Source organism: Lipotes vexillifer, unplaced genomic scaffold, assembly GCF_000442215.2.
Source record: "Lipotes vexillifer unplaced genomic scaffold, Lipotes_vexillifer_v1.1 scaffold1293, whole genome shotgun sequence".
Classification (NCBI taxonomy): domain Eukaryota; kingdom Metazoa; phylum Chordata; class Mammalia; order Artiodactyla; family Lipotidae; genus Lipotes; species Lipotes vexillifer.
The window spans coordinates 698,453-724,999 of NW_006790911.1; the positions used below are offsets into that span (position 1 = coordinate 698,453).

General features: G+C 37.0%; 1 protein-coding gene across 1 annotated transcript in view; it reads right to left on the bottom strand.

The window, feature by feature from the left end:
- Positions 1-474: 474 nt before the first annotated feature.
- SMARCA5 (SNF2 related chromatin remodeling ATPase 5) overlaps positions 475-26,547 on the bottom strand; it is a 46,307-nt gene continuing 20,234 nt past the window's right edge. The window contains exons 10-24 of the mRNA XM_007463996.1: positions 25,014-25,123; positions 16,662-16,888; positions 14,804-14,925; positions 14,574-14,726; positions 12,153-12,285; positions 8,978-9,126; positions 8,657-8,776; positions 7,772-7,882; positions 7,339-7,452; positions 6,773-6,895; positions 5,896-6,028; positions 4,787-4,905; positions 4,159-4,371; positions 1,552-1,659; positions 475-771 (exon numbers count right to left, since the gene is read on the bottom strand). Of these exons, the coding sequence (XP_007464058.1) occupies positions 706-771; positions 1,552-1,659; positions 4,159-4,371; positions 4,787-4,905; positions 5,896-6,028; positions 6,773-6,895; positions 7,339-7,452; positions 7,772-7,882; positions 8,657-8,776; positions 8,978-9,126; positions 12,153-12,285; positions 14,574-14,726; positions 14,804-14,925; positions 16,662-16,888; positions 25,014-25,123 (2,001 nt within the window). The 3' untranslated portion in view covers positions 475-705. The remainder of the gene's footprint in view (positions 772-1,551; positions 1,660-4,158; positions 4,372-4,786; positions 4,906-5,895; positions 6,029-6,772; positions 6,896-7,338; positions 7,453-7,771; positions 7,883-8,656; positions 8,777-8,977; positions 9,127-12,152; positions 12,286-14,573; positions 14,727-14,803; positions 14,926-16,661; positions 16,889-25,013; positions 25,124-26,547) is intronic.

A 26,547-nucleotide genomic window follows, 5' to 3' on the forward strand; every position in this document is an offset into this window, starting at 1 on the left:
TCCTTTTACAAAATGGTACAACAACACCTTAAGGAACCAGAAAATACTAAATGTCTTTGGCTATATAACTAAAAGGCCATTCTTCCAAACAGAATAGGGCATATTCACCTCAGAACCAACTACAGAAACAGAAAGCATAACAGAAATATGCATAGAATTTAATGAGAATTTGTCTTGCCTTTTTTTCCCATTCTACCCATATAATAAGCAAGGAGAATGCAACTTACATAATCTTCCCAGATGAGACTCAATAGCACTACAAAGATACCCAAACTTCTGCAAAGGCAAAGTGAATTAAAACAATTACACAACTAAGTGAAGACTGAAGGGACAAATGTTATTTGCAATTTTCTGTTTTTTAACTTGTTTGCTTCTTTTTAAGCCTTACAAGTGTAGAAATTATAGCTGATAAACAAAAGTCACAAGCCTCACAAATGGAACTATAATATAAAAATAAATCAAATGAAACATTTATTAATAAATGAAGCCTATTTTATTACTTCAAGTGTTAATGATAAAAAAATTTCAGCACAGCTGTTGCATTTAAAAAAGTGAAACTACATACTATGTTTCTAGCTTGGTAAACAGATGAACCTGATGTCTTTGAATGACATAACAATTGAGCATTGTACAGTACATCTTATGAAGACCCGTAAATTAAAGAACTACTGGTTTAAAGTTAGTGATTATGAAACAAATATGTATTCATAGTTTCAGCTTCTTTTTTCTTCCTCGGCCATCAGGTGCTCCATCCATTTTACGTTTCTGGGTCTACAAACAAACAGAAGGATTATCTTCATCACAAGAATAATATTAACATGAAATATATTGGAAGACTCATGATAGCAATTTATTAATAACTGCCACTTAGTAACAGGTATTAATTTTCTTAACCAGAATAACCTTAATTCTCCAAATAATCTTATCTACGTATTTTACTAACATAAATACCTTAATGCTAATAATGAAGTAAATGAGTAATTCACAATTAGCAATAGTAAATCAATACACCGAACAAATGTATAACATGCCCTCTCATCAAAAGAAAGCAGTAATGAGAAATACTTTGTGAGTATACCAGACTTTCCTGATACGTTCACTTACGCATGACTATATAAATTATTATTAGACAACAGAATGACTTTTTTTCTTATAATTCTTGCCTTCACATTGCTAAGATATCATTGGTACAATATATCAAAGTTTAGAAGTGAACAGTAAAGGTTGTAAAGGCCAGTGCCTTCCTAATATTTCTTTACATATTCTAAAATTATAACGTGTACTCTCAACATCAGGTGTAGGCTCTTGCCATTCACAAGACAGACTTTCCCATATTCCCACAAATCCCCATACTGTGAACTACCATCATAACATGATTTTTCCCACACAATGCAATCAAGTTTAGTTTATACTTTTAAAGCAATCCAAGGCCATACTACTTACCAAAAAAAAAAAAAAAAACAAACACATCAGGGATAGCCAAGTAATGTTCAAATTCTTGAAAAAAGTTAAGTTCCCCAAGAAAATATTTACATTTTCGTGAGTACTTACTGAAGGTTTTGGTCCTCTTTTCTTTTTCTCTGCCTTCTCCTTTTCTTCTAGTTCCATGTTTTCTCTTTCAATCAAGGTAATTAAAGTGTTACACCTCCTCTGGAGCTCCTGAGTTACAAACATAAATTTACATGGTAATCTTTCATGATTACAATTTCAAAACCAAAGGTATGTTTTAACAGTGTAATATCACTTATATACCACCAACAGACAAAATTTTAAAAAGCAAAAGGAACTGATAATTTTCATACACAATCCATGCTAGGAGGATAAAAATAGGTATCTGTAAACTTTTCACTTCATTATTTAAGGCCACACTGTTGTGTATTTTTCATAAATCCTTCCTTCACTTAGGAACTGAAGCAGTGAAAATGAACATCTCTTAATATATGCAATTCTGCTACATAGTGTCTATGCCTGAAAACTGTCGTCTACATCCAAAACTTAAAATTAACAGAGCACATACTTGAGGGTCAAAATCAACTAAAACTTAATAAGAGGTATATCTTTCCCTTAAACGCATTACCACTAGAATTGTGGTAGACAGTGTACCACCTGCCGTCTTTCCCAGTTCGGGAAAAATAGTCATAGAATCTATGATGAGTTTTACCTCATCTCTCCTTAGCAATCTACACAGGCTCCAGAAAGGATTTTAAATTATAGTGTAGAAATAGTAAATACCCCTTAAGAAAACAGGAGTCCATTTGTATCACTGCTGGCTACCTACTGAGTAAAATTGTTTTTTCCTCTCCTTGTCGTAAGTGACATTCTACACAAATGGTCACAATAAAATCATTTAAAAATATTATTGTATAGGACACAACCATATAAGGTTTGGAAATATTTGCAATAGTACATATAGAGAGAAGGTAGTACACTGCATCAAAGTTCTTTATTTCCTTTAACAGGTACACTGAGATACACATGCCAGAATGTGTTACAGATGTACTATGGCATGAATCTTCTTGGCTCTTAGAGAAGGATTATGCCTCAACTGTTTATCACAAGGGGCCATACGCATATTATCATTTTGTATGTGTGCCTTAACATGAAACACATTAGGAAATAACACACAGTTTTAGACCATGGTATTGTACCAGTATATCAATGTGACACTGCATCTTGTTTCACTCACCACAAAAATCACTTATTAATTATATAAATTGTCCCTACTTTAAAAGATATAATATAGAGCTTATAGCAACAGAATGTGTCTCCTCTAACTATATATTTATAATGCATTTATAGTGCAACATTTCCCAAACCAGGGTTTCATAAAACAGTAGCCTCTGTTGATGTTTACTGAAAAAAACCCCTTCAGTGGTCACATTTAAAGACTAAACACTATCCTCCATCTTGAAGAGTGACAATGTATTTTAAATATACTGAGGTAAATCCTACTATAAAGTTGTTTACTTTGCTATCCTAGTACATCTCAAAATTAAGACTACAGAATTGTTTTGGCATTATCATCATCCTGAAGAACACAAGATGAAGCTAAAAACTCAAAGGTGGTAAAATACAGTAAGACAGAGAAAAAGACATATCATATGATATATGCGAAATCTAAAAAAACACGATACAAATGAACTTATTTACAAAACAGAAACAGACTCAAAGGCTTAGAGAACGAACTTATGGTTACCGGGGGGAAGCAGGTATATTAGGGAGTATATGAGGGAAGTATATTAGGGAGTTTGGGATTGACATGTACACACCGCTGTATTTAAAACGGATAACCAACAAGGACCCACTGTATAGCACAGGGAACTCTGCTCAATATTATGTAACAACCTAAATGGGAAAAGAATCTGGAGAAGAACAGATACATGTATGTGTATAACTGAATCACTTTGCTATTATACACCTGAAACTAACACAACATTGTTAATCAACTAAAACTAACACAACATTGTTAATCAACTATACTCTAATATCAAATAAAAAGTTTTTAAAAAATACATAAGAGAAGAGCAATTCATCAAAGCTAAACTTTTCTGAATTCTAATTTTAGGTCATTACAAATGGAACTTGCTGATCAGAAACAGGTTGATATTGGGAATAAAATCAAAACCTAGGATTAAATCAGTATAGTGTTTTACTACATTAAGCTCTTTTTAAATAACTCAAACTCAGCATTCTGATGGGCAGATGCGTGAGTACAAGTCCTTTCTTTATAGAGATGTGTTCATTTATAAAACCAAAAATCAAATTTTAAATTGTGATCATTACATTCAAAAGTTAAAATTGATGGTGACATTTCCTCCTACTTAGAACCTGATTAAAATTCACATAAAAAAATTAGTCCTATCATATATAGTGATGTTAAAAGATGTGCTATTAAACAATAGAAAAAATAAACTTTGTAAGTTACTTATGACATTAGGTTTTTAACTGTGGATGTGAACTGTTTCTTAAGGAACTGATTTAAACTGTAATACAAACAATATTGTAACAAAAATTTACTTCAAAGATACAGCTGAACCACAGTTTCTCTTAATAGAATTTAAAAAGTTACCTTAAAGAATATTAAATAACCTACTTCCTTTGAACTGTCAGAGGAAGTTTAATTCTACTACATTATAGAAAAAGGCCCCCAGTACTCACCATTGCAGTTCTGGACTTTAGAAACCAGTCAAATCTGAACTGAGGAGAGTTGCGAATACACTGTCGCAATTCATCATAAACATTTTCTTTGTCAAATCCAAGTTTGTGAAGCATACAGATCAGAAAACGATCCTCTTCTTCAGTGTAGTTTTTTCCTTTGTTAGTACCATAAGATATTCTCAGCTGATGAAAAGGTGCTTTGTACCGTCCAATCTATGAAAATCAGATTTTATATTATATAAAATACAAATCCTATATAATCTATGTTTCAAACTCGGCTTTAATAAAGTTAGCTCTAAATGTTGTATTTCACATCAACTTTCTATCCAAAGTCGGTTACATTGTAATCTTTGTTCTGAAACAACTTCAGTCTTTATTATTTTAAAAAGAAATACAGACTCAGACTTTCTGGTACACCACACAGCAAAGAGCCAATCACAGTGACTCTGACCCAGATATATCAACTGAAATACTGAGGTAAATTCTGTTGAGAACACCTATAATGTTTGAATGCTGTCCTTTGAAAAAAAATTTTATATCATCATTTCTTTTCCTTTTTAAAAGTTACTTTAAACTCTCATATTACTGATAGGAGTTATTTTACTATATTTATTAATATTCAAAGTACCTTTGTGTCAAGTGCTTTTTTGATACTAATTCTTCTTTGAATTCTTGCCTCTCCCCTTTCAATCTGAGCCATAATCTTCTCTATGTCCTGCAGCTCATTGCATCTTTCCCAGAACACAGCTGTAGGAATAAGAGTTGGGCAGATGAGATAGGTGGGGGAAAGGCAGAAAGATAAATAACTTCTTGTTGTAAGTGCTCTATTTTACTTGCTAAGGATTAAGAAATATTTCCATTTCCCCCACATGTAACACTAGTAAGCCACGTAATTATTTCTCAGTTTCCTTAACTATGAAGAAACCAGGAAGATAAGCTGGATGATTATAGGAAGTATCCCCCAATTCTTAGTTGTGTCTATTCTGAAGCTCTGGGCGGACCACCAGAGCTACACCCACCTGACAATCCGACTGGCTCCAGGAGACACAGAAACACGTAACACTTGAAAACTTATGAAAGACAATGAAATAAAAATGAAGGCACAATTATTCAGTGACCTATTCTTGTTTCCTTGGCTACAGCTAGTGAACGGGGGTAAAAAAAAAAAAAAAATTAACGATGCCATTTTAAAGAAGGGGAGATTTTCCAATTCAATTTTTAAAAAACACAAAACAAAACAAGGCACTAGGGCTTCCCTGGTGGCGCAGTGGTTAAAATTCCTCCTGCCAATGCAGTGGACACGGGTTCGAGCCCTGGTCTGGGAAGATCCCACAGGCCGTGGAGTAACTAAGCCCGTGCACCACAACTACTGAGCCTGCGCTCTAGAGCCCGGGAGGCACGACTACTGAGCCCATGTGCCACAACTACTGAAGCCCGCACACCTAGAGCCTGTGCTCCACAACCAGAGAAGCCACCGCAATGAGAAGCCTGCACACCGCAACAAAGAGTAGCCCCTGCTCACCACAACTAGAGAAAGCCCGCACGTGGCAACGAAGACCCAACGCAGCCAAAAATAAATAAATAAATAAAATTTATTAAAAAAAAAATCAAGGCACTAAGTTGTCGTGAAATTAAGCTTATCAAAACAGTATTCAGAGTAAGAAAATCTGAACTTTCCAACAGCTCTCCAGAAGCCTGAGAACATTCTTATACCTATTAAAATAATAGGAGAATTACCTGAGTATTCAATGACTTCTTCTGGAGTTTTTCCTTCTACTTCTCTTGCTATATTTTCAATATCATCACGGCCCCACTTCTCATTGGCTTTGATAAACTGGTTAAAATCTCTCTTATTCCAATTGGTAAATCCCTTCAAAGCGATGGAAACAAAACATAATCACAGCACACTGAACTTGGGAGAAAAGCTATTAAACTTTACCAATGCTGCTGAGTATTATAGAAGATTTTCAGTTGCTCCAAGTTTTCTTTTTAAGTGCTTTTAAAGTAGTAGATTTTCATGTACATAGATGAGCACTTTTAGCAATACATCATATATTGCTTACATAGCCAAGCAATTGAAGCTGAGCGGGAGAATAAAGAATGCTGCACAAAAAGGTGACATTTTCACTGAGCTTTCAAAGAGTAGAAGTTTGCCAGGAGGAATGAACATAGACTAAAGGGCAAAGATATAAACCAAGTGGGAAAACAGAAGGAAAATAAAGCTTTAAAGGTAGGTTAAGGCCAGATTCTGAAAGGCCTTGATTGAAACTTAAAGGATGTTAAGAAAGTATGGAGCAGAGATTTGCCATTGAGAATTATAACTTAGTAGCAACGTAGAAGATTCACAGGAAAGGGAAGATGGGAGTGCTGGAAGAATGGTGATCAAAAGGATACCCATTCTACCAAGGCTGGTGCAAATCCATAATCTTCTCTACCACCTCAACAACTAATGACAATCAAAATGTAGCAAACACCATATGCCCATGCTTTATGATCATCAATTATTCCATTTTTGAAATCAAAAAAATGTACTTCCTTTATATATTCCAACACAGCCTAAGACAGCACCTTACAAAATAATGTTACTAAATTCTGTGTTCATTGAAGGCTATACCTGTGTTAGAAGCTTCTCTTTTTCCTCTAATTCTTCATCATTAAGGGGTTCAGCTTCATCAATTTTAAGCTGTTCTTCTTTTTGTGCCTGTGCTGCATTTGGTAGGTCAGGATTTCGAGGCACCTAAAAATTTTTTTTTTTCCTATGTCATCAGTCAATATATTTTAGGAAGTATGCAATCAACTAAACTCTTAACCAAGTACATGACATTTCACAAATTTTTCACAATTTTTAATCCAGCCATGAAAGAAAACATATTGATATTCTGCATTTATTAAGTTAAAAACAAACCAGATTAGGGACTTCCCTGGTGGCCAAGTGGGTAGGACTCCACGCTCCCAACGCAGGGGGCCCAGGTTCGATCCCTGGTCAGGGAACTAGATCCCGCATGCATGCCGCAACTAAGAAGTGCACATGCTGCAACTAAAGATCCTACAAGCCATAATGAGGATCCCACATGCTGCAACTAAGACCCGGCGCAGCCAAATAAATAAATGAATAAATAAATATTTAAAAAACAAAACAAAAAACCAGGTTAGTTACGAACAAAGTGTTACTTCTGCTACCTTGTACCCAATCGTTTTTCTGTAATATAGAATTTCTTTTTCCAATAATTCAAATAGACGTGGAGGAAAGAACTGGAAATCCTGAACATTAGGTTGTTTTGGAGGTCGAGGAGCCTAAAGACAAAAAGTATTATTCATAAGAAAGCAATTATTTTGCTTTAAATCTATAACCTTTTTTCATTCTGTAAAATCATGACAGCCAATTCTCCAAGCAACTGAATGCATCTTCCACTAAAACTGAACAAACCATTAATCAAATTTTAAATGCTTACATTCAAAATTAATCTTTAGAAAACTTTTAACAAAAGCTGAAGGAGGTGTACTGTAAGAAACCATAAAATCTAATTCTCAATCTGATTTTATCGCAAGAGTATAAGAAGAAAAATGATTTACAGTTCCAATATTTTTAGACATTTGTGCTCTGTCAACTCACCTTGGGTGCTTTAGGTTCACTGACACGAAGAGCTTCCCTGAAATAGGCATCAACAGCATAGTTGGCTTTTCTTTCTCGTTTAGGTGGTTCAATCCACTCTGTGAATGCAATCTAGCACATGGGAAACAATTCAAATCACCAACTTTATTATATAGTCCCAAATCCTACATGAATGCAACTCCGACTATGTACATCACTACGACTGTTATTTATAAATTCAAAGATATTCATAAAATTCTAGACTATAAGCTCTGTGAGGCTAGGGACTAGGCAATTAACACACAGGAGGTCTAGTGAAGAGCATAGGCATTTAGTAAGTATTTCCTGACCAAATGAATACTAGGTGAAAAACAATGCTACAGAAGGTTTAGAACCCCAATTAAGAGAAATGTAGATATATATTTAGCCTAGAAAAAATTCAGAGGATGTACATGCCTAAACATTAAAAGGGAAAGCATTAGGTAGAATTTTTTTTCTTCTACCCTGTAGGTATTTTCTAATTTCACTATATAACAGCAAGTATTACTTATGAAATAAGAAGTTATTCCCCTTAATTATTACCAGCCAATTCTGCTGTTTAAAAAAAAAAAGTCTAATAAGGTTGTGACGATTTTTTTGGGCAAGTTTTAATTTTCAAATATCCCAAATTACTATAATCATCCCACACAACATAGTGCACTGTAACAGTATACATAAACTTTTTAAACATTTCAGTTTACCAACTGAAAATGTGGCATTAAATTTAACACAAAAATGAAAATAATTTAGTTGTGAGTAAACAGAAATGACTGCTGTTTGAGACAAGGCATTACACCTAACACTTAAATTCCAAGTTTCAAGTAAAATATTAAGTCTTCAAGTAACTAAAATCTCTTTCTAAATTACCTTTTGTTTTTCTCTATAATCTTCTCCTTCAAAGTTATAAACACTCGACTCTGTATCCATTGTAAAGTTTCTAAGTGAGCTTTCACCCATCTTGGAGAGCTTTTCATTCATCTCTGCAGTCTAGGAAACAAAAGAAACATCCTATTAGATGAAGAATTTAAAAAGCATGAGAACTACAGTCAAAATAAATTAGGCTTTATACTACATAAAAACTTCTTTCTGTAGAAGTCAGATTACCGATAACTCACATAACTATTTCCTCCAACAGTTCTGGTTTAAAATATTTTACTTATTAAACATATCATTTAATCTGCATCTCACCTTCTTTGCACCTCTTTCCAAAATACCATCAATATCCTCATCAGTAATCTCGCTTTCCTTTGAAGCAAATACATGTGTTGCCCCATGCCTTATCATTTGAAGCATTTCATCTTTCCCAATTTTGTTCAGATTCTGATCCACAAGTCTTCCTGAAAAAAAGGTTTTGTTGTGTAATGTTAATCAAACGAACTTTAGTTTACTGGATATTTGGAATTTTAAATGTTAGATGTAATACCACATAATTTTGCCTCAAACGTCAATCATTTCTGTTTATTCTCATCTGATCATTTTCATTTTTATATAAAATACCAAATTCTAATCTGTAAACTCTGAAATATTTCTAAACTTTACATATTACATAATGAAGCCTACCGAATGCCACTTCAATAAAATATATTCTTGTACGGTGAGAATGACAGTAACTTGGGATATCTGAAAATCAAAATTATTACCATAACTTTTTTTAAGTATCAAAAGATGAGAGCATTATAAACACAAGAAGTTTCTGATGAGCAGAAACTGATTAGTATTATTACTAATGCTCCCAAATCAGCTTGTTCTACTTACAAAAGTGAAGTATAAAAACCTTCATATTGCCAGACTTCAAGAGCCACTCATATACTACTTCTATTCTAATTTTTCTCCTTCAACCAACTTGTAATGAGTAGGTAAAGATACACGTTGCTTTCTGGGACCTTACATACTTGTATCATGGTTTTGGATCCCTGATAGAATGCACCATCAAGTATTTGTGACTTTCAAAGTTAGAATATATCCACAGAACATGTTTCTTGAAAGCTATCTCACTGCTATCAAAATGCTCTTAAGCTTACAGAAATTACTTCCCTGTGGACTGGGAGGGAACTTTTCAGACATAAAGTACTTCTGTATATTCTCATATTTTTAGTTATACCCCTTAGTCCACAAAACAGTTAACACAGAGGCCTATGCACCCAAGGCTTCTTTGACTAATGTGTCTATAAATGGGATTAACAAAGCTACTAGCACAAAATTTTGCTCCAAAAGTTGCCTTAGTAAATATAAAAAAATACCCCAAAAACATTAAGTCAAAAGACTCAAAAAGCTTTTCTAAGCTGACTGTAAAAGAATTTGTATTTTTTAATCTTCAAAAAAAAAAGAAAAGGGTTTCAGAGATGAAAATAATTGAGAACAAGAACCACAAGGCAGGGCTTCCCTGGTGGTGCAGTGGTTGGGAGTCCGCCTGCCGATGCAGGGGACACGGGTTCGCGCCCGGTCTGGGAGGATCCCGCATGCCGCGGAGCGGCTGGGCCCGTGAGCCATGGCCGCTGAGCCTGAGCCATGGCCGCTGAGCCTACGCGTCCGGAGCCTGTGCTCCGCAGCGGGAGAGGCCACAACAGTGAGAGGCCCGCATACCGCAAAAAAAAAAAAAAGAACCACAAGGCAGATGTATTTCTAAAAGCATAGATGAATGTGAGGGGGAAAAAAAACTAGCCATTACATCACTCATGAGAAACCTCTGTTTGGCAGGCCCCAGAAGTCCCCAGAGACTTTCCTAATTAAACACTGCACTGTAATAGTTTATATAGCTCTTGATGCCCTGGATGAGTCACCTCCTAGCTGTGTAAATGGTAAATAAGTGACTTGCTTCTACCTCTGATGCCAACCTCCAGCTGGCATGAAGACTAAAGAAGATAATATTCAGTATTTAAATATTTAGCACATGGCTTGGTACAAAGTAAGCTCACTATGTTAAGCAATTATTAACAAAAACAACTAATAATAAAGCAATCATGTATTGTCTTTTTTTTTAACATCTTTATTGGAGTATAATTGCTTTACAATGGTGTGTTTCTGCTTTTTAACAAAGTGAATCAGTTATACATATGTTCCCATATCTCCCCCCTCTTGCACCTCCCTCCCTCCCACCCTCCCTATCCCACCCCTCTAGGAGGTCACAGAGCACCGAGCTGATCTCCCTGTGCTATGCGGCTGCTTCCCACTAGCTAGCTATTATACATTTGGTAGTGTATATATGTCCATGCCACTCTCTCACTTTGTCACAGCTTACCCTTCCCCCTCCCCATATCCTCAAGTCTGTTTTCTAGTAGGTCTGTGTCTTTATTCCCATCTTACCCCTAGGTTCTTCATGACATTTTTTTTTTTCTTAAATTCCATATATATGTGTTAGCATAGCGTATTTGTTTTTCTCTTTCTGACTTTATGTATACAGACATGTGGCTAACTCTATGGTTGGCATTAAGGGATAACAAAGAAATGTAACATTCCCTTTCTTACAAGGAAATTAGAGACTGGTTGACAAAACCAAGACACACAAATGTAATAATCAGTGGATAATACAACAGTATACCTCTTAGCTTTAGAGACAGATAAAATGCATTTAGTCATGACACAATTTGGGAAGGAAGGAAACCAACGTGGGCTCAAGGTTACTGAGGGTTTGTTTTGGTTTTTACATTTTACACATCCCATCACTAACTCTATTTTAAGCTTCATGAAAATATAAATGTCTTCCTTGAAAGCTGATCTGGCATGAGAACTTGAAGTTCCCTTCAATTAATCCAAAATACAATCCCATTTTCACCATCTAGTCCTATTTACATAAATGTTTATTCTGTGTCTTGCTCTCACTAAATTATAAAGTCCTTGAAAGTAAGAACACTGGTTGGTTTCAGTCACCACTGTATTCTCAGCACTAAGAACAGTGCCTGACATCTGCGGGTGCTCAATAAATCGCTGTGGACTAGAAAAAAGAATTCTGAGTTTTATTGTTATCTCTTCAGTTTCCCCAGAGTAGTCAATTGAGTGTTAGTATATGTAAATCACTCATCACACCTCTATTTAATATGTACCACAATGAATGCTGGGTATGTTTATATACATTATCCCCTTTAGTCCTTAAAAATCTCTGTATCCCTATTTAACACATGAAGAAGAGGCTCAGATAGTGTAAAAGAATTGCTAACCAGCTGAGTCAATATTCAAATTTCAACCTTCCTGAGCCCAAACCCATCCTCTTAACAAAACTGAAGCTTACTTTAGTCTGGAATATAAATATTGTTGCCTCGTAGCTTGGTTTAATTAATGTTTAACAACAAGAATATCCTAAAAAAAAAATCCAGGAAAAAAGTGTTATAAATTCAACCTGGTAAATTTTTAAAGTCCTAAGGCTCACCTTGTTGGATGACTATTGAATCCAGTCTGAGTTTCATCTCAGCACGTTCCACTATTCTCTCTTCTACAGTGTTATCCGTTATGAAGCGGAACACTCTGACTGTCTTGGTTTGTCCAATTCTATGGGCTCGATCCTAGAAAAATAACCAGGTTACTTTGAATCCAGTTGAAAATTCACATAAATAACATTTGAATGTGTATACTGAGAAACAAAAGTACAAAATGGTTTTAAAAATACGAAACAAAACAACTATAACGGATTCATATTCCATTAACATTTCTTAAATTCTCAGTTTCAATCAAATTAACTGGTTATCTCACAAGAAAATCTTTTAGGAGGTATAGAACACATCATAGTTGCTGAATCTGTGAGAAACTACTGTATTAATTTTTCTAGGTTATACGGAAATAAAATATAATGTCTCCAGACAAGACAGACACAATTATAATCTTCAAGTCTGATGATAAAAGTTTTTAAAAAATCTTTTTCTCTTAGGTTTAAATTCAAAATGCTTTTCTACCTAAATCAAATCTAAATTTTCATTGCAATTAGGGAAAAAAGTAACATGAATAAACAATCTCCACAAACAATATAAAAATCCTAGGGGCTTCCCTGGTGGCGCAGTGGTTGAGAGTCCGCCTGCCAATGCAGGGGACACCGGTTCGTGCCCCGGTCTGGGAAGATCCCACATGCCGCAGAGCGGCTGGGCCCGTGAGCCATGGCCGCTGAGCCTGTGCGTCCGGAGCCGCAATGGGAGAGGCCACAACAGTGAGAGGCCCGCGTACCGGAAAAAAAAAAAAATCCTAGTCTTTAAATAGCGCCCAGTTAACTACATATAAGTGATCAAATTAATTTGAATTCCATTTTCTGTTTAACTTCTGGTAAGTTCACAAAACACATCTTACAAAGCACCCCTACTTCTAATTGATCAATTTTCCCAGCCCCAGCCACCCTTACAAAGAGTCACAGGATGAAAGTGGCCAACACCAAAGATGTAAATACCACAGGTCAAATTATTAGCAATATCAAACTTTAGAACTTTTAAGTTTTCACATTAATCTATAGCCCATAAATTTTCTCAACATAAGAATGACTAGAGACTGTCATACGGAGTGAAGTAAGTCAGAAAAAGAAAAACAACGTATATTAACACATGTATGTGGAACCTAGAAAAATGGTACAGATGAACCGGTTTGCAGGGCAGAAGTTGAGACACAGATGTGGAGAACAAATGTATGGACACGAAGGGGGGAAAACCGTGGTGGGGTGGGGATGGTGGTGTGATGAATGGGGCGATTGGGATTGACATGTATACACTGATGTATATAAAATGGATAACTGATAAGAATCTGCAGTATAAAAAAACAAAACAACTAATACTAAACTTTCTTTGGGTTATTTGTATGGAAATATGTTAACATAAATGTTTCAGACATTACATGAAATTTCTAAAAATCTTATGTTCTGTTGTAATGTTATAAGTCATAATTCTAGTTATTACTTTAAAATGTATATATCAGAAATAACTAAAAAAAAAAGAATGATCCTCTTGGGACTTCCCTGGTGGCACAGTGGTTAAGAATCCGCCTGCCAATGTAGGGGACACAGGTTCAAGCCCTGGTCCGGGAAGATCCCACATGCCACGGAGCAACTAAGCCCGTGCGCCACAACTACTGAGCCTGCACTCTAGAGCCTGAGCTCTAGAGCCTGAGCGCCACAACTACTGAGCCCCCACACCTCAACTACTGAAGCCCACACGCCTAGAGCCTGATCTCGTCAACAAAGACAAGCCACCACAATGAGAAGCGCATGCACCGCAACGAAGAGTAGCCCCTGTTCGCCACAACTAGAGAAAACCCACACACAGCAAGAAAGACCCAACGCAGCCAAAAATAAATAATAAAATAAAATTTATTTAAAAAAAAACAAAAAAACGAATGATCCTCTTGATCTGGCCAAGATAGTCCCACACATGGGCCTAAAATTTTAAACATCTAATGTGGCAGGCAAATTACTAGCTCCCCAAACCCACTACCCCTTCCTCCTGGGACACAACTATACTATCATTTACCAACTCCCTTGCAGTAGGTTATGCTATGTGATTGAGTGCTGGCTAATGACTGTGGGGTCACTTTCAGTTCTGCCCCATAAAAAATATCCTGGGCAATTCTCAGCTTTCTCTCCTCCCCTTTCTACTGACAGGATGCAGATATAATAGGACTCTAAGGTCCTAAGATATGGCAAAGATGTAAGATGGAAATACCCTGATTTAGATGGAAGATCACCAGCAAAATACCCTCACTGTACTATTAGGTCAGAGAAAATACAATTCTATGGGATTAAGTCACTGACATTTGTAGACTGTTTATCAGTTTACTTTAAAACGTCTGTTAGGCACAGAATATATTTGTTATCTCTTACCATAGCCTGAAGATCTACTTGGGGATTCCAATCTGAGTCATACAGAATTACTACATCAGCAGTAGCAAGATTGATGCCAAGACCACCAGCACGTGTGCTTAACATGAAAACAAACTTTGTGCTGTTTGGTTCATTGTATGCATTGATGGACTCCTGGAGACACAAAATAAATGTCAGAAAATTATTTTATCTGATAATTTTTTGATCTCCCCTCCCCAGATCTTACTCACTTGTCTCTCATCATGGGGTGTCTGCCCATCCAATCTACAGTAGTCATAATTTCTCCACATGCAATAATCTTCCAAAATATCCAATACCCTCGTCATCTGACTGAAGATTAGTACTCGTGAACCTGTCGGCAAACATTAACAGCCCATTATCAGAAGCTTCAAAACTAAAAAGAAAAAAAAATTATTTAAATTTAAGGCTAACCAAAACCAAGACTAACCAATTACTCCTTAATTCCAGGTTACATAGTTAGGTGTAAAAAAAAAACTGTACATCATTTATTATCCAAGTTAGTCACTCCCCACATTGTTCCCATCAATGCACAAATAGAAAAGGGTAGTATTTACACAACACACTGAAGAAAAGTGTTTCTGTAAACAGAAAAGGGTATTTACCTCTGGCCTGGGACGTCTTGCCATCCCAAAGGCTGAGAGAATCACTATCTTTTTATCCCACATACTTAAAAATAACCCTCCATCACAACTCCTGTGCACAGCCCCACACATCTCCGAACACACACCTGACACCCTGGTCTCATTCTAGTTCTCAAGACCCAATCCAGATGGAAGGACCATAAATAAGCGCCTCACATCTAGACCATCACCCTTCACTTATGCCGTGACTCAAATTACCCAACTGCGTTTCTTCAGCCAGCTGCACAACACCTTCAGTAGGATGTACAAAGACAAAGGGATCCTTTTAAAAAATAATGATTACGAAACTATCTTCTCTTAGAAGCTGAGGTTGATAATCTGCTCTTGTCCACCCTCCCACACCCTAAATGCATATGGATGTTCAGTAGCCTCCCAGCAAGTTCCTGCCACTCCTCCCCATATATTCAATTTCTTCAATTACTAAGCTTTTAAGGAAAACTATTTATTTATTTACTTATCTATCTATCTATCTATTTATTTATTTAGCAACAGGGTCCCGGTTGGCGGGAGAAGCGGGGGATACTGCCCCTAGAATGCAGTGAGGCCAGGCTGAGGCCCAAGGAAAGCCTTTTAGAAAATACATTTTTTAAAAAGGTATAAAAAGAAGAAAAAAGTAAACCAATTCACTGGCAACTCTTACAATGTTTTCAACAGTCAATATGCTAGAGGAAATTCACCTACTGGTACAATTTTCATTCTTACCAAAATATACAGAGAAACACAAATGGAGAAACTTTAAATCTGACTGTATACTTCATATTACAGAATGAATAATTTGTCTATGAAATGCCTTGATGTCTGGGATTTGGTTCAAAACGTTCTCGGAGATGGAAAGTAGGTACGATGTAGATGAAAACAAGTTTTGCCATGAATTTATAATTGTTGAAGCTGGCTTGCTACTACATTCTCTCTACATTCCTGTAATTTAAATACATCTGTACACATACTCATTTTCATATTAAAAGCCAATATGTTACAAATAAAACTGCTTTGGGTCCGTGCACATGTCATTTAATTAAATTAAAAATCCACACAAACAGCTAAGAAAAAAATACCATGAATACAACACCACTGTCTACCAAAGGCTCTGGGAACTACATATGCGTGAGAAGAGCATTCTTGGCATTTTATAACAAAAAGTTGACATTTCTAGGAAAGCATATATAAAATAAGAAAGAACTCTCCCCGAAATCCAGGGAGTGTGGCTACCCTAACTACTGATCACTTTTTAAAAGACTGAAGGCTTAAAATAGGAGGGCGGGGGGGAAGCTCAGATAATGGACAGAAGTTTTTAAATATCCCACACTTCAACTTTAGAAAGTGCCAGAGTAGTCATTTCATAGGGTAGGATGGCTCCTACATTTTAACATCAGAATCTTAAGACAGTTTCCATTACTTCTCCATTTGATACCAGTAACATAAGTACCTTGTTCTTTTAATTTAGGAAGCAGTTTGTCTAACACCACCATTTTGCCACTGTTGGTAACTAGATGCATGTCCGTTGTGTAAGGTGGACCAGGTTCAGCTCCATCAAAGAGATATGGGTGATTACAGCATTTCCTCAACTGCATCAGGATGTTCAGTAGCCTCATTTTGTCCATCTTCCCTGCAGAGTTTAGTATATCTATATCCTTCATTAATATACGAGTATACCTAGTGAGAAGAAAAACATTTTAAGAGGGCTCAAATGTTCCTAGGACGAGTCTCTGCCACTTTACATCCTCAATCCCATCTCAACCCAAAATACCTGTAAGAAACAACCCATCAACTTCTAAGGTGTCGTTAGGAGTCCATCACCTATAACCTCTTTCTTCTGTTTCTCTTTATTCCCCCCAGTGTTCTAATGTGTACCATTAATGCTTTGGGCCTTGAGGCCCAAAAGAGTAAATTCGTCTCCTTGGGATGAATTCAAACAGTATGATACAACATTTTTAAGTAATGAAGCAAAACCTAAAAGACCAGTTTTAAACATAATTTTTTTTGTGTATGTAGTACGCGGGCCTCTCACTGTTGTGGCCTCTCCCGTTGCGGAACACAGGCTCCGGACGCGCAGGCCCAGCAGCCATGGCTCATGGGCCGAGCCTCTCCACGGCATGTGGGATCTTCCTGGACCAGGGCACGAACCCGTGTCCCCTGCATCGGCAGGCGGGCTCTCAACCACTGCGCCACCAGAGAAGCCCTAAACATAATTTTAATTCGTAGTCTCTTCCAAAAGAAGAGTGCCACTATTCCATTATAATTCAACGTAGCTATTGTAGCATTTGGGTAAGAACATTAAGAGCTAAGGAGGGAGGGGCTTCCCTGGTGGCGCAGTGGTTCAGAGTCCGCCTGCCGATGCAGGGGACACGGGTTCATGCCCCGGTCCGGGAAGACCCCACATGCCGCGGGGCGGCTGGGCCCGTGAGCCATGGCCGCTGAGCCTGCACATCCGGAGCCTGTGCTCCGCAACGGGAGAGGCCACAACAGTGAGAGGCCCGTGTACCGCAAAAAACAAACAAAAAAAAAGAGCTAAGGAGGGAGAAAGAATCATGAGACCATAAAGCATATGATGATGATAGTAAAATGAATACAATGCGATTTAAATATAAGTAAGTGTACAGGCTGGGGGAAGAGAAGGGATCAGTTAAGCTAAGGCTGGATTATGAAGAGCCTTAACTGTATACACTAAGAAGTTAGACATTATTCTAAAGGAAAGAGCAATCTGTCCAAATACCAAATATTCAGGACCTTGAACCCACTGAGCAAAATAATGTAAATAACGAAAGCAATCTATGCTTAACAACTCCAATTATGGGGCACGAAATACTCAAGGCACCCACAATTCTGACTGATATAAAGTTCCCCAATATGACTATAACTAAAAAAGATTTGTCTTCCCTCAGCATTGACTCATGTCTTAATTCTGTATTTTAGAACTATATAAGACAAGCCTAACCCTAACACCTTTCAAAATTTCTGAAGACATTTAGGATGGCCTATCTTCTACACTGGTCATCTTTTTACAGATAACATCCCCATTTCTTTGCCTTACATCCCTTCTGTCCTTTTACCAACAACTGCAGACCCTTGCAAATACTTATCAATATAAAGTATGAAACAATATACTTGAGATGTGTTCTCTCCTGGTTATACCACAGTGGCTATTTATTCCCCTCCTCTGAACACTACACTTAAGTCAGTGGTTTCCTGCCTTTTAGATTTCAGATACCCATAAAACTTTTAAAAAAAGACAAAAAGAGGAAGAAATGAAAATTAAAACCACAGTGAGGATTGGTTCAAGCTGGCAGAGTAGAAGGATGGGCTCTCACTCCCTCTTGCAAGAGCACCAGAATCACAACTAACTGCTGATCATCGACAGGAAGACACTGGAACTCACCAAAAGATATCCCACATCCAAAGACAAAGGAAAAGCCACAATGAGACGGTAGGAAGGGTGCAATCACAATAAAATCAAATCCCGTAACTGCTGGGTGGGTGACTCACAACCTGGAGAACACTTATACCACAGAACTCCACCCACTGGAGTGAAGGTTCTGAGCCCCACGTCAGGCTTCCCCACCTGTGGGTCCAGCAACGGGAGGAGGAATTCCTAGAGAATCAGACTTTGAAGCCTAGTGGGATTTGATTGCCAGGACTTCCACAGGACTGGGGGAAACAGAGACCCCACTCTTGGAGGACACACACAAAGTAGTGTGCGCATCGGGACCCAGGGGAAGGAGCAGTGACCCCATAGGAGGCTGAACCAGACCTACCTGCTAGTGTTGGAGGGTCTCCTGCAGAGGTGGGCGGTGGCTGTGTATCACTGTGAGGCCAAGGACACTGGCAGCAGAAATTCTGGGAAGTACTCTTTGACGTGAGCCCTCCCAGTGTCCCCCATTAGCCCCACCAAAGAGCCTGGGTAGACTCTAGTGTTGGCTCACCTCAGACCAAACAACCAACAGGGAAGGAACCCAGCCACACCCATCAGCAGTCAAGCAGATTAAAGTTTTACTGAGCTCTGCCCACCAGAGCAACAGCCAGCTCTACACACCACCAGTCCCTCCCATCAGGAAACTTGCTCAAGCCTCTCAGATAGCCTCATCCACCAGAGGGCAGACAGCAGAAGCAAGAAGAACTACAATCCTGCAGCCTGTGGAACAAAAACCACATTCACAGAAAGACAGACAAGTGAAAAGGCAGAGGGCTATGTACCAGATGAAGGAACAAGATAAAACTCCAAAACACAACCAAACAAAGTGGAGATAGGCAACCTTCCAGAAAAAGAATTCAGAATAATGAGAGTGAAGATGATCCAGGACCTTGGAAAAGAATGGAGGCAAAGATCGAGAAGATGCAAGAAATGTTTAACAAAGACCTAGAAGAATTAAAGAACAAACAAACAGATGAGCAATACAATAACTGAAATGAAAACTACACTAGAAGGAATCAATAGCAGAATAACTGAGGCAGAAGAACGGATAAGTGACCTGGAAGACAGACTGGTGGAATTCACTGCTGCGGAACAGAATAAAGAAAAAAGAATGAAAAGAAATGAAGACAGCCTAAGAGACCTCTGGGACAATATTAAACGTAACTGACATTCGCATTATAGCAGTCCCAGAAGGAGAACAGAAAGAAAAGACCCGAGAAAATATTTGAAGAGATTATAGCTGAAAACTTCCCTAACATGGGAAAGGAAATGGCCACCCAAATCCAGGAAGCACAGAGAGTTCTATACAGCATGAACCCAAGGAGAAACACACCGAGACACATAGTAACCAAATTGGCAAAACTTAAATACAAAGAAAAATTACTGAAAGCAGCAAGGGAAAAAACGACAACATACAAGGGAACTCCCATAAGGTTAACAGCTGATTTCTACTAGAAACTCTACAAGCCAGAAGGGAGTGGCATGACAAATTTAAAGTGATGAAAGGGAAGAACCTAAAACCAAGAGTACTCTACCCAGCAAGGATCTCATTCAGATTCGATGGAGAAATCAAAAGCTTTACAGACAAGCAAAAGCTAAGAGAATTCAGCACCACCAAACCAGCTCTACAACAAATGCTAAAGGAAATTCTCTATGTGGGAAACACAAGAGAATAAAAGGACCTACAAAAACAAACATAAAACAATTAATAAAATGGTAATAGGAATATACATATCGATAATTACCTTAAATGTGAATGGATTAAATGCTCCAAACAAAAGACACAGCCTCGTTGAATGGATACAAAAACAAGACCCATATGTATGCTGTCTATAAGAGACCCACTTCAGACCTAGGGACACAAACAGACTGAAAGTGAGGGGATGGAAAAAGATATTCCATGCAAATGGAAATCAAAAGAAAGCTGGAGTAGCAATATTCATTTCAGATAAAACAGACTTTAAAATAAAGAATGTTGCATGAGACAAGGAAGGACACTACATAATGATCAATTCAAGGGATTGATCAATCCAAGAAAAAGATATAACAATTATAAATATATATACTCCTAACATAGGAGCACCTCAATACATAAGGCAACTGCTAACAGCTATAAAAGAGGAAATTGACAGTAACACAATAATAGCGAGTGGACTTTAACACCTCACTTACACCAATGGACAGATCATCCAAACAGAAAATTACTAAGGAAACACAAGCTTTAAATGACACAGCAGACCAAACAGATTTAATTGATATTTATAGGACATTCCATCCAAACACAGCAGATTACACTTTCTTCTCAAACGCGCACGAACATTCTCCAGGATAGATCACATCTTGAGTCACAAATCAAGCCTCAATGAATTTAAGAAAATTGAAATCATATCAAGCATCTTTTCTGACCACAACGTTATGAGATTAGAAATCAATTACAGGGAAAAAAATGTAAAAAACACAAACACATGGAGGCTAAACAATATGTTACTAAATAACCAAGAGATCACTGAAGAAATCAAAGAGGAAATTAAAAAATACCTAGAGACAAATGACAATGAAAACACGACAATCCAAAACCTATGGGACGCAGCAAAAGCAGTTCTAAGAGGGAAGTTTATAGCAATACAAGCCTACCTCAAGAAACAAGAGAAGCCTCAAATAAACAATCTAACCTTACACCTAAAGGAACTAGAGAAAGAAGAACAACAAAACCCAAAGTTAGTAGAAGGAAAGAAATCATAAAGATGAGAGCAAAAATAAATTAAATAGAAACAAAGAAAACAATAGCAAAGATCAATAAAACTAAAAGCTGGTTCTTTGAGAAGATAAACAAAATTGATAAACCATTAGCCAAGACTCATCAAGAAAAAGAGGGAGAGGACTCAAATCAATAAAATTAGAAATGGAAAAGGAGAAGATACAACAGACACTGCAGAAATACAAAGCACCCTAAGAGACTACTACAAGCAACTCTATGCCAATAAAACGGACAATTGGAAGAAATACAAATTCTTAGAAAGGTATAACCTTCCAAGACTGAACCAGGAAGAAACAGAAAAATGAACAGATCAATCTACAAGTAATGAAACTGAAACTGTGATTAAAACTCTTCCAACAGACAAAAGTCCAGGACCAGATGGCTTCACAGGTGAATTCTATCAAACATTTAGACAAGAGCTAACACCCATCCTTCTCAAACTCTTCCAAAAAACTGCAGAGGAAGGGACACTCCCAAACTCATTCTATGAGGCCACCATCACCCCGATACCAAAACCAGACAAAGATACTACAAAAAAAGAAAATAACAGACCAATATCACTGATGAATATAGATGCAAAAATCCTCAACAAAATACTAGCAAACAGAATCCAACAACACATTAAAAGGATCATACACCATGATCAAGTGGGATTTATCCCAGGGATGCAAGGATTCTTTAATACATGCAAATCAATCAATGTAATACACCATATTAATAAATTGAATAAAAACCATATGATCATCTCAATAGATGCAGAAAAAGCTTTTGACAAAGTTCAACACCTATTTATGATAAAAACTCTCCAGAAAGTGGGCATAGAGGGAACCTACCTCAACATAATAAAGGCCATATATGACAAACCCACAGCAAACATCATTCTCAATGGTGAAAAACTGAAAGCATTTCCTCTAAGATCAGGAACAAGACAAGGATGTCCACTCTCACCACTATTATTCAACAGTTTTGGAAGTCCTAGCCATGGCAATCAGAGAAGAAAAAGAAATAAAAGGAATCCAAATTGGAAAAGAAGTACTAAAACTGTCACTGTTTGCAGATGACATGATAATATATAGAATCGTAAAGATGCCACCAGAAAACTACTAGAGCTAATCAGTGAATTTGGTAAAGTAGCAAGATACAAAAATAATGCACAGAAACCTCTTATATTCTGATACACTAATGATGAAATATCTGAAAGAGAAATTAAGGAAACACTCCCATTTACCATTGCAACAAAAAGAATAAAATACCTAGGAATAAACCTACCTAGGGAGACGAAAGACCTGTATGCAGAAAATTATAAGACACTGATGAAAGAAATTAAAGATGATACCAACAGATGGAGAGATATACCATGTTCTTGGATTGAAAAAATCAACACTGTGAAAACGAGTATACTACCCAAACAATCTACCGATTCAATGCAATCCCTATCAAATTTCCAATGGCATTTTTTTACAGAACTAGAACAAAAAATCTTAAAATTTGTATGGAGACACAAAAGACCCCAAATAGCCAAAGCAGTCTTGAGGGAAAAAACCAGAGCTGGAAGAATCAGGCTCCCTGACTTCAGACTATAATACAAAGCTACAGTAATCAAGACAATATGGTACTGGCTCAAAAACAGAGATATAGATCAATGGAACAGGATAGAAAGCCCAGAGATAAACCCACGCACCTATGGTCAACTAATCTATGACAAAGGAGGCAAGCATATACAATGGAGAAAAGACAGTCTCTTCAATACGTGATGCTGGGAAAAGTGGAAAGCTACATGTAGAAGAATGAAATCAGAACACTCCCTAACACCATACACAAAAATAAACTCAAAATGGATGAGAGACCTAAATGTAAGACCGGACACTATAAAACTCTTAGAGGAAAACATAGGAAGAACACTCTTTGACATAAATCACAGCAAGATCTTTTTTGATCCACCTCCTAGAGTAATGGAAATAAAAACAAAAATAAACAAATGGGACCTAATGAAACTTCAAAGCTTTTGCACAACAAATGGGACCTAATGAAACTTAAAAGCTTTTGCAAAGCAAAGGAAACTACAAACAAGACAAAAAGACAACCCTCAGAATGGGAGTAAATATTTGCAAATGAAGCAACGGACAAAGGATTAATCTCCAAAATACATAATCAGATCATGCAGCTCAATATCAAAAAAAAACTCCAAAAACGGACAGAAGACCTAGATAGACATTTCTCCAAAGAAGACATACAGATGGCCAATAAGCACATGAAAAGCTGCTCAACATCACTAATTATTAGAGAAATACAAATCAAAAGTAAAATGAGGTATCACCTCACACCAGTTAGAATGGGCATCATCAGAAAATCTACAAACAACAAATGCTGGAGAGGGTATGGAAAAAAGGGAACCCTCTTGCACTGTTGGTGGGAATGTAAATGATATAGCCCCTATGGAGAACAGTACAGAGGTTCCTTAAAAAACTCAAAACAGAATTACCATATGACCCAGCAATCCCACTACTGGGCGTATACCCAGAGATAACCATAATTCAAAAGGACACACGCACCCCAATGTTCATTGCAGCACTATTTACAATAGCCAGGTCATGAAGGCAACCTAAATGCCCAGCACCAGACGAATGGCTAAAGATGTGGTACATATATACAATGGAATATTACTCAGTCATAAAAAGGAACGAAATTGGGTCATTTGTAGAGATGTGGATGAATCTAGAGACTGTCGTACAGAGTGAAGTCAGTCAGAAAGAGGAAAAACAAATATCGTATATTAACGCATATATGTGGAACCTAGAAAAATGGTACAGATATACCAGTCTGCAGGGCAGAAACTGAGACACAGATGTAGAGAACAAACGTATGGACACCAAGGGGGGAAAGCCGCAGCGGGGTGGGGGTGGTACTGTGATGAATTGGGAGATTAGGATTGACATGTATACACTGATGTGTATAAAACTGATGACTAATAAGAACCTGCTGTATAAAAAAATAAAATTCAAAGAAAAGAAAAGAAGAAAAATAATAAAAACTTACAAGGTTTTCAACTTTTTTAGTATGTCCTATTCAAGTACTGTAAAAGTAGCTACCATATGTCATCACCATGATTTCACAAAAGGACATTTTATCCTGCCTAAAATAAAACATCAACCCAGAACGGAGTCTTTTAAATTAAATAAACGTAGCTTTCTGCGATAAGAGAAAGCACTTAAGTTTTCTCATACCTCTACAATCTCCAACTTCATCAGGGACTAACACTAGCCCACGGGCCAGTATTTATGAACCACCAGGTTAACCACATGTCTCACATCTGTGCCACCACAGCTTCTTTTCTAGAAACCCAAGCAGCAGGCTTTAAATGCATCCCTATTAAATGCCAAGTTTAATTTTTGAATTCATAAACCTCCCAACTTGATTCCGTTATCTAATAAAGGCTTTGCATCACAAATTTGATTGACAAGTCCTAATCAAATTATACGACTGGGAAACTCTTTAGGCTGAGTTCAATCCAGCAAACAGAATTCCTTGACAACACAAGTTAGGAAAATAAAATACAAATGAAAGTTAGTACAGGATCAAGAGTGATTTCAAAAACATCTCAAAACACATACCATTCCCTTTGCATTTTGCTGAGACCCACATAGATTTTTACTTCCTTCTTTGGAGGCAAACTCTTTTCAACATCAGCCTTAATTCGACGAAGGAGGAATGGACGCAAAACCTTAAAAGAGCAAAAAGAAATGCAGATGACCTTATCTGTAATATAAGTATTATTTCAGGATCTCAAAAGTGTCTATTAAATACATAGAAAGAAATGTATCTTCTTGGACATCAAATTATTCTTAGGACTTCTTCCTTCCAAATATATAGCTTATTATTAGTGATTTCCTAAAAAGTAATGTTAAGATTAATATGTTTTCAATACGTAGTCAGAAAGAGAAAAATTAATATCATATATTAACGCATATATGTGGAATCTGAAAAAACTGGTATAGAGGATCTTATTTACAAAGCAGAAAGAGATGTAGAAAATGTATGGATACCAAGGGAGAAGGGGAGAGCGGGATGAACTGGGAGATTGGGACTGATATATATACACTATTGATACTATGTATAAAACAGATAACTAGTGAGAGCCTGCTGTGTAGCACAGGGAACGCTACTCAATGCTCTGTGGTGACTTAAATGGGACGGAAATCAAAAAAAGAGAGGGTGTATGTATACCTATGGCTGATGCACTTTGCTGTAGAGCAGAAACTAACACAACATTGTAAAGCAACTATACTCCAACAAAATTTTTTTTTAAATATATACTGTCATAAAGTACTAAAAATAGTAAATTTTCAAGATGATATTTTCAACATTCATTGCCTCTCAGATTTCAAACTAGTTACCTGCATGTAGACTGTCTAACATTACTTAAGAAATGGCTAGGTCTACATTAAGATGTCTTCATGGTTAGTTTTTAAATTTACTACCATTTTCTTATGGAAGTAGATAAATGTAAAGTATACAAATCGTGAATATACAGTTCGATGCATTTTAATCAAGTAAACATACCCATGTAACCATCTCCTAGATAAACAGAACATCCCATAAATCCTTCTGTAACCTTACCAGTCACTATCCCCCTTTTTCTTCCCAAAGGTAAGCAATATTCATACATTTTAACATCATAAATTAGTTTTGCCTGTTTTTAGACTCATGCTCATTTATATCTGGTTTCTTTTACACAACATTATACTTGTGAGACATACCAATGTTGTATGCAATTGACATCTATAAAACTAAAGATATCCTTTTATTTGTATCATCCTTTGTTCTATTTACACTAGCTTATAAAAATATAATCACCACAAAACAAATTAAAAATTGGTGAGAAAAATAATAAGCAACAGTGCTCTAATGCCATCACATAAGGAAGCTAGTGCGGCCCTAGACAGAAGCTAGCACCAACTGCCAGACATGTGAGCAAGGACCTTCAGCCCCACTGGCCCTCTTCCAGAACTGTCCAGGTATATGCAGCTGGATAAATACAGGTAAAACCAGCAAAGAGCCCTCTCAGCCAACTCATAACTTCTGGAATTATTAAAACACATACAATTTAGGTTTTGGTGCGGGTTTGGCGGGGGGGGGGGGGGGGGG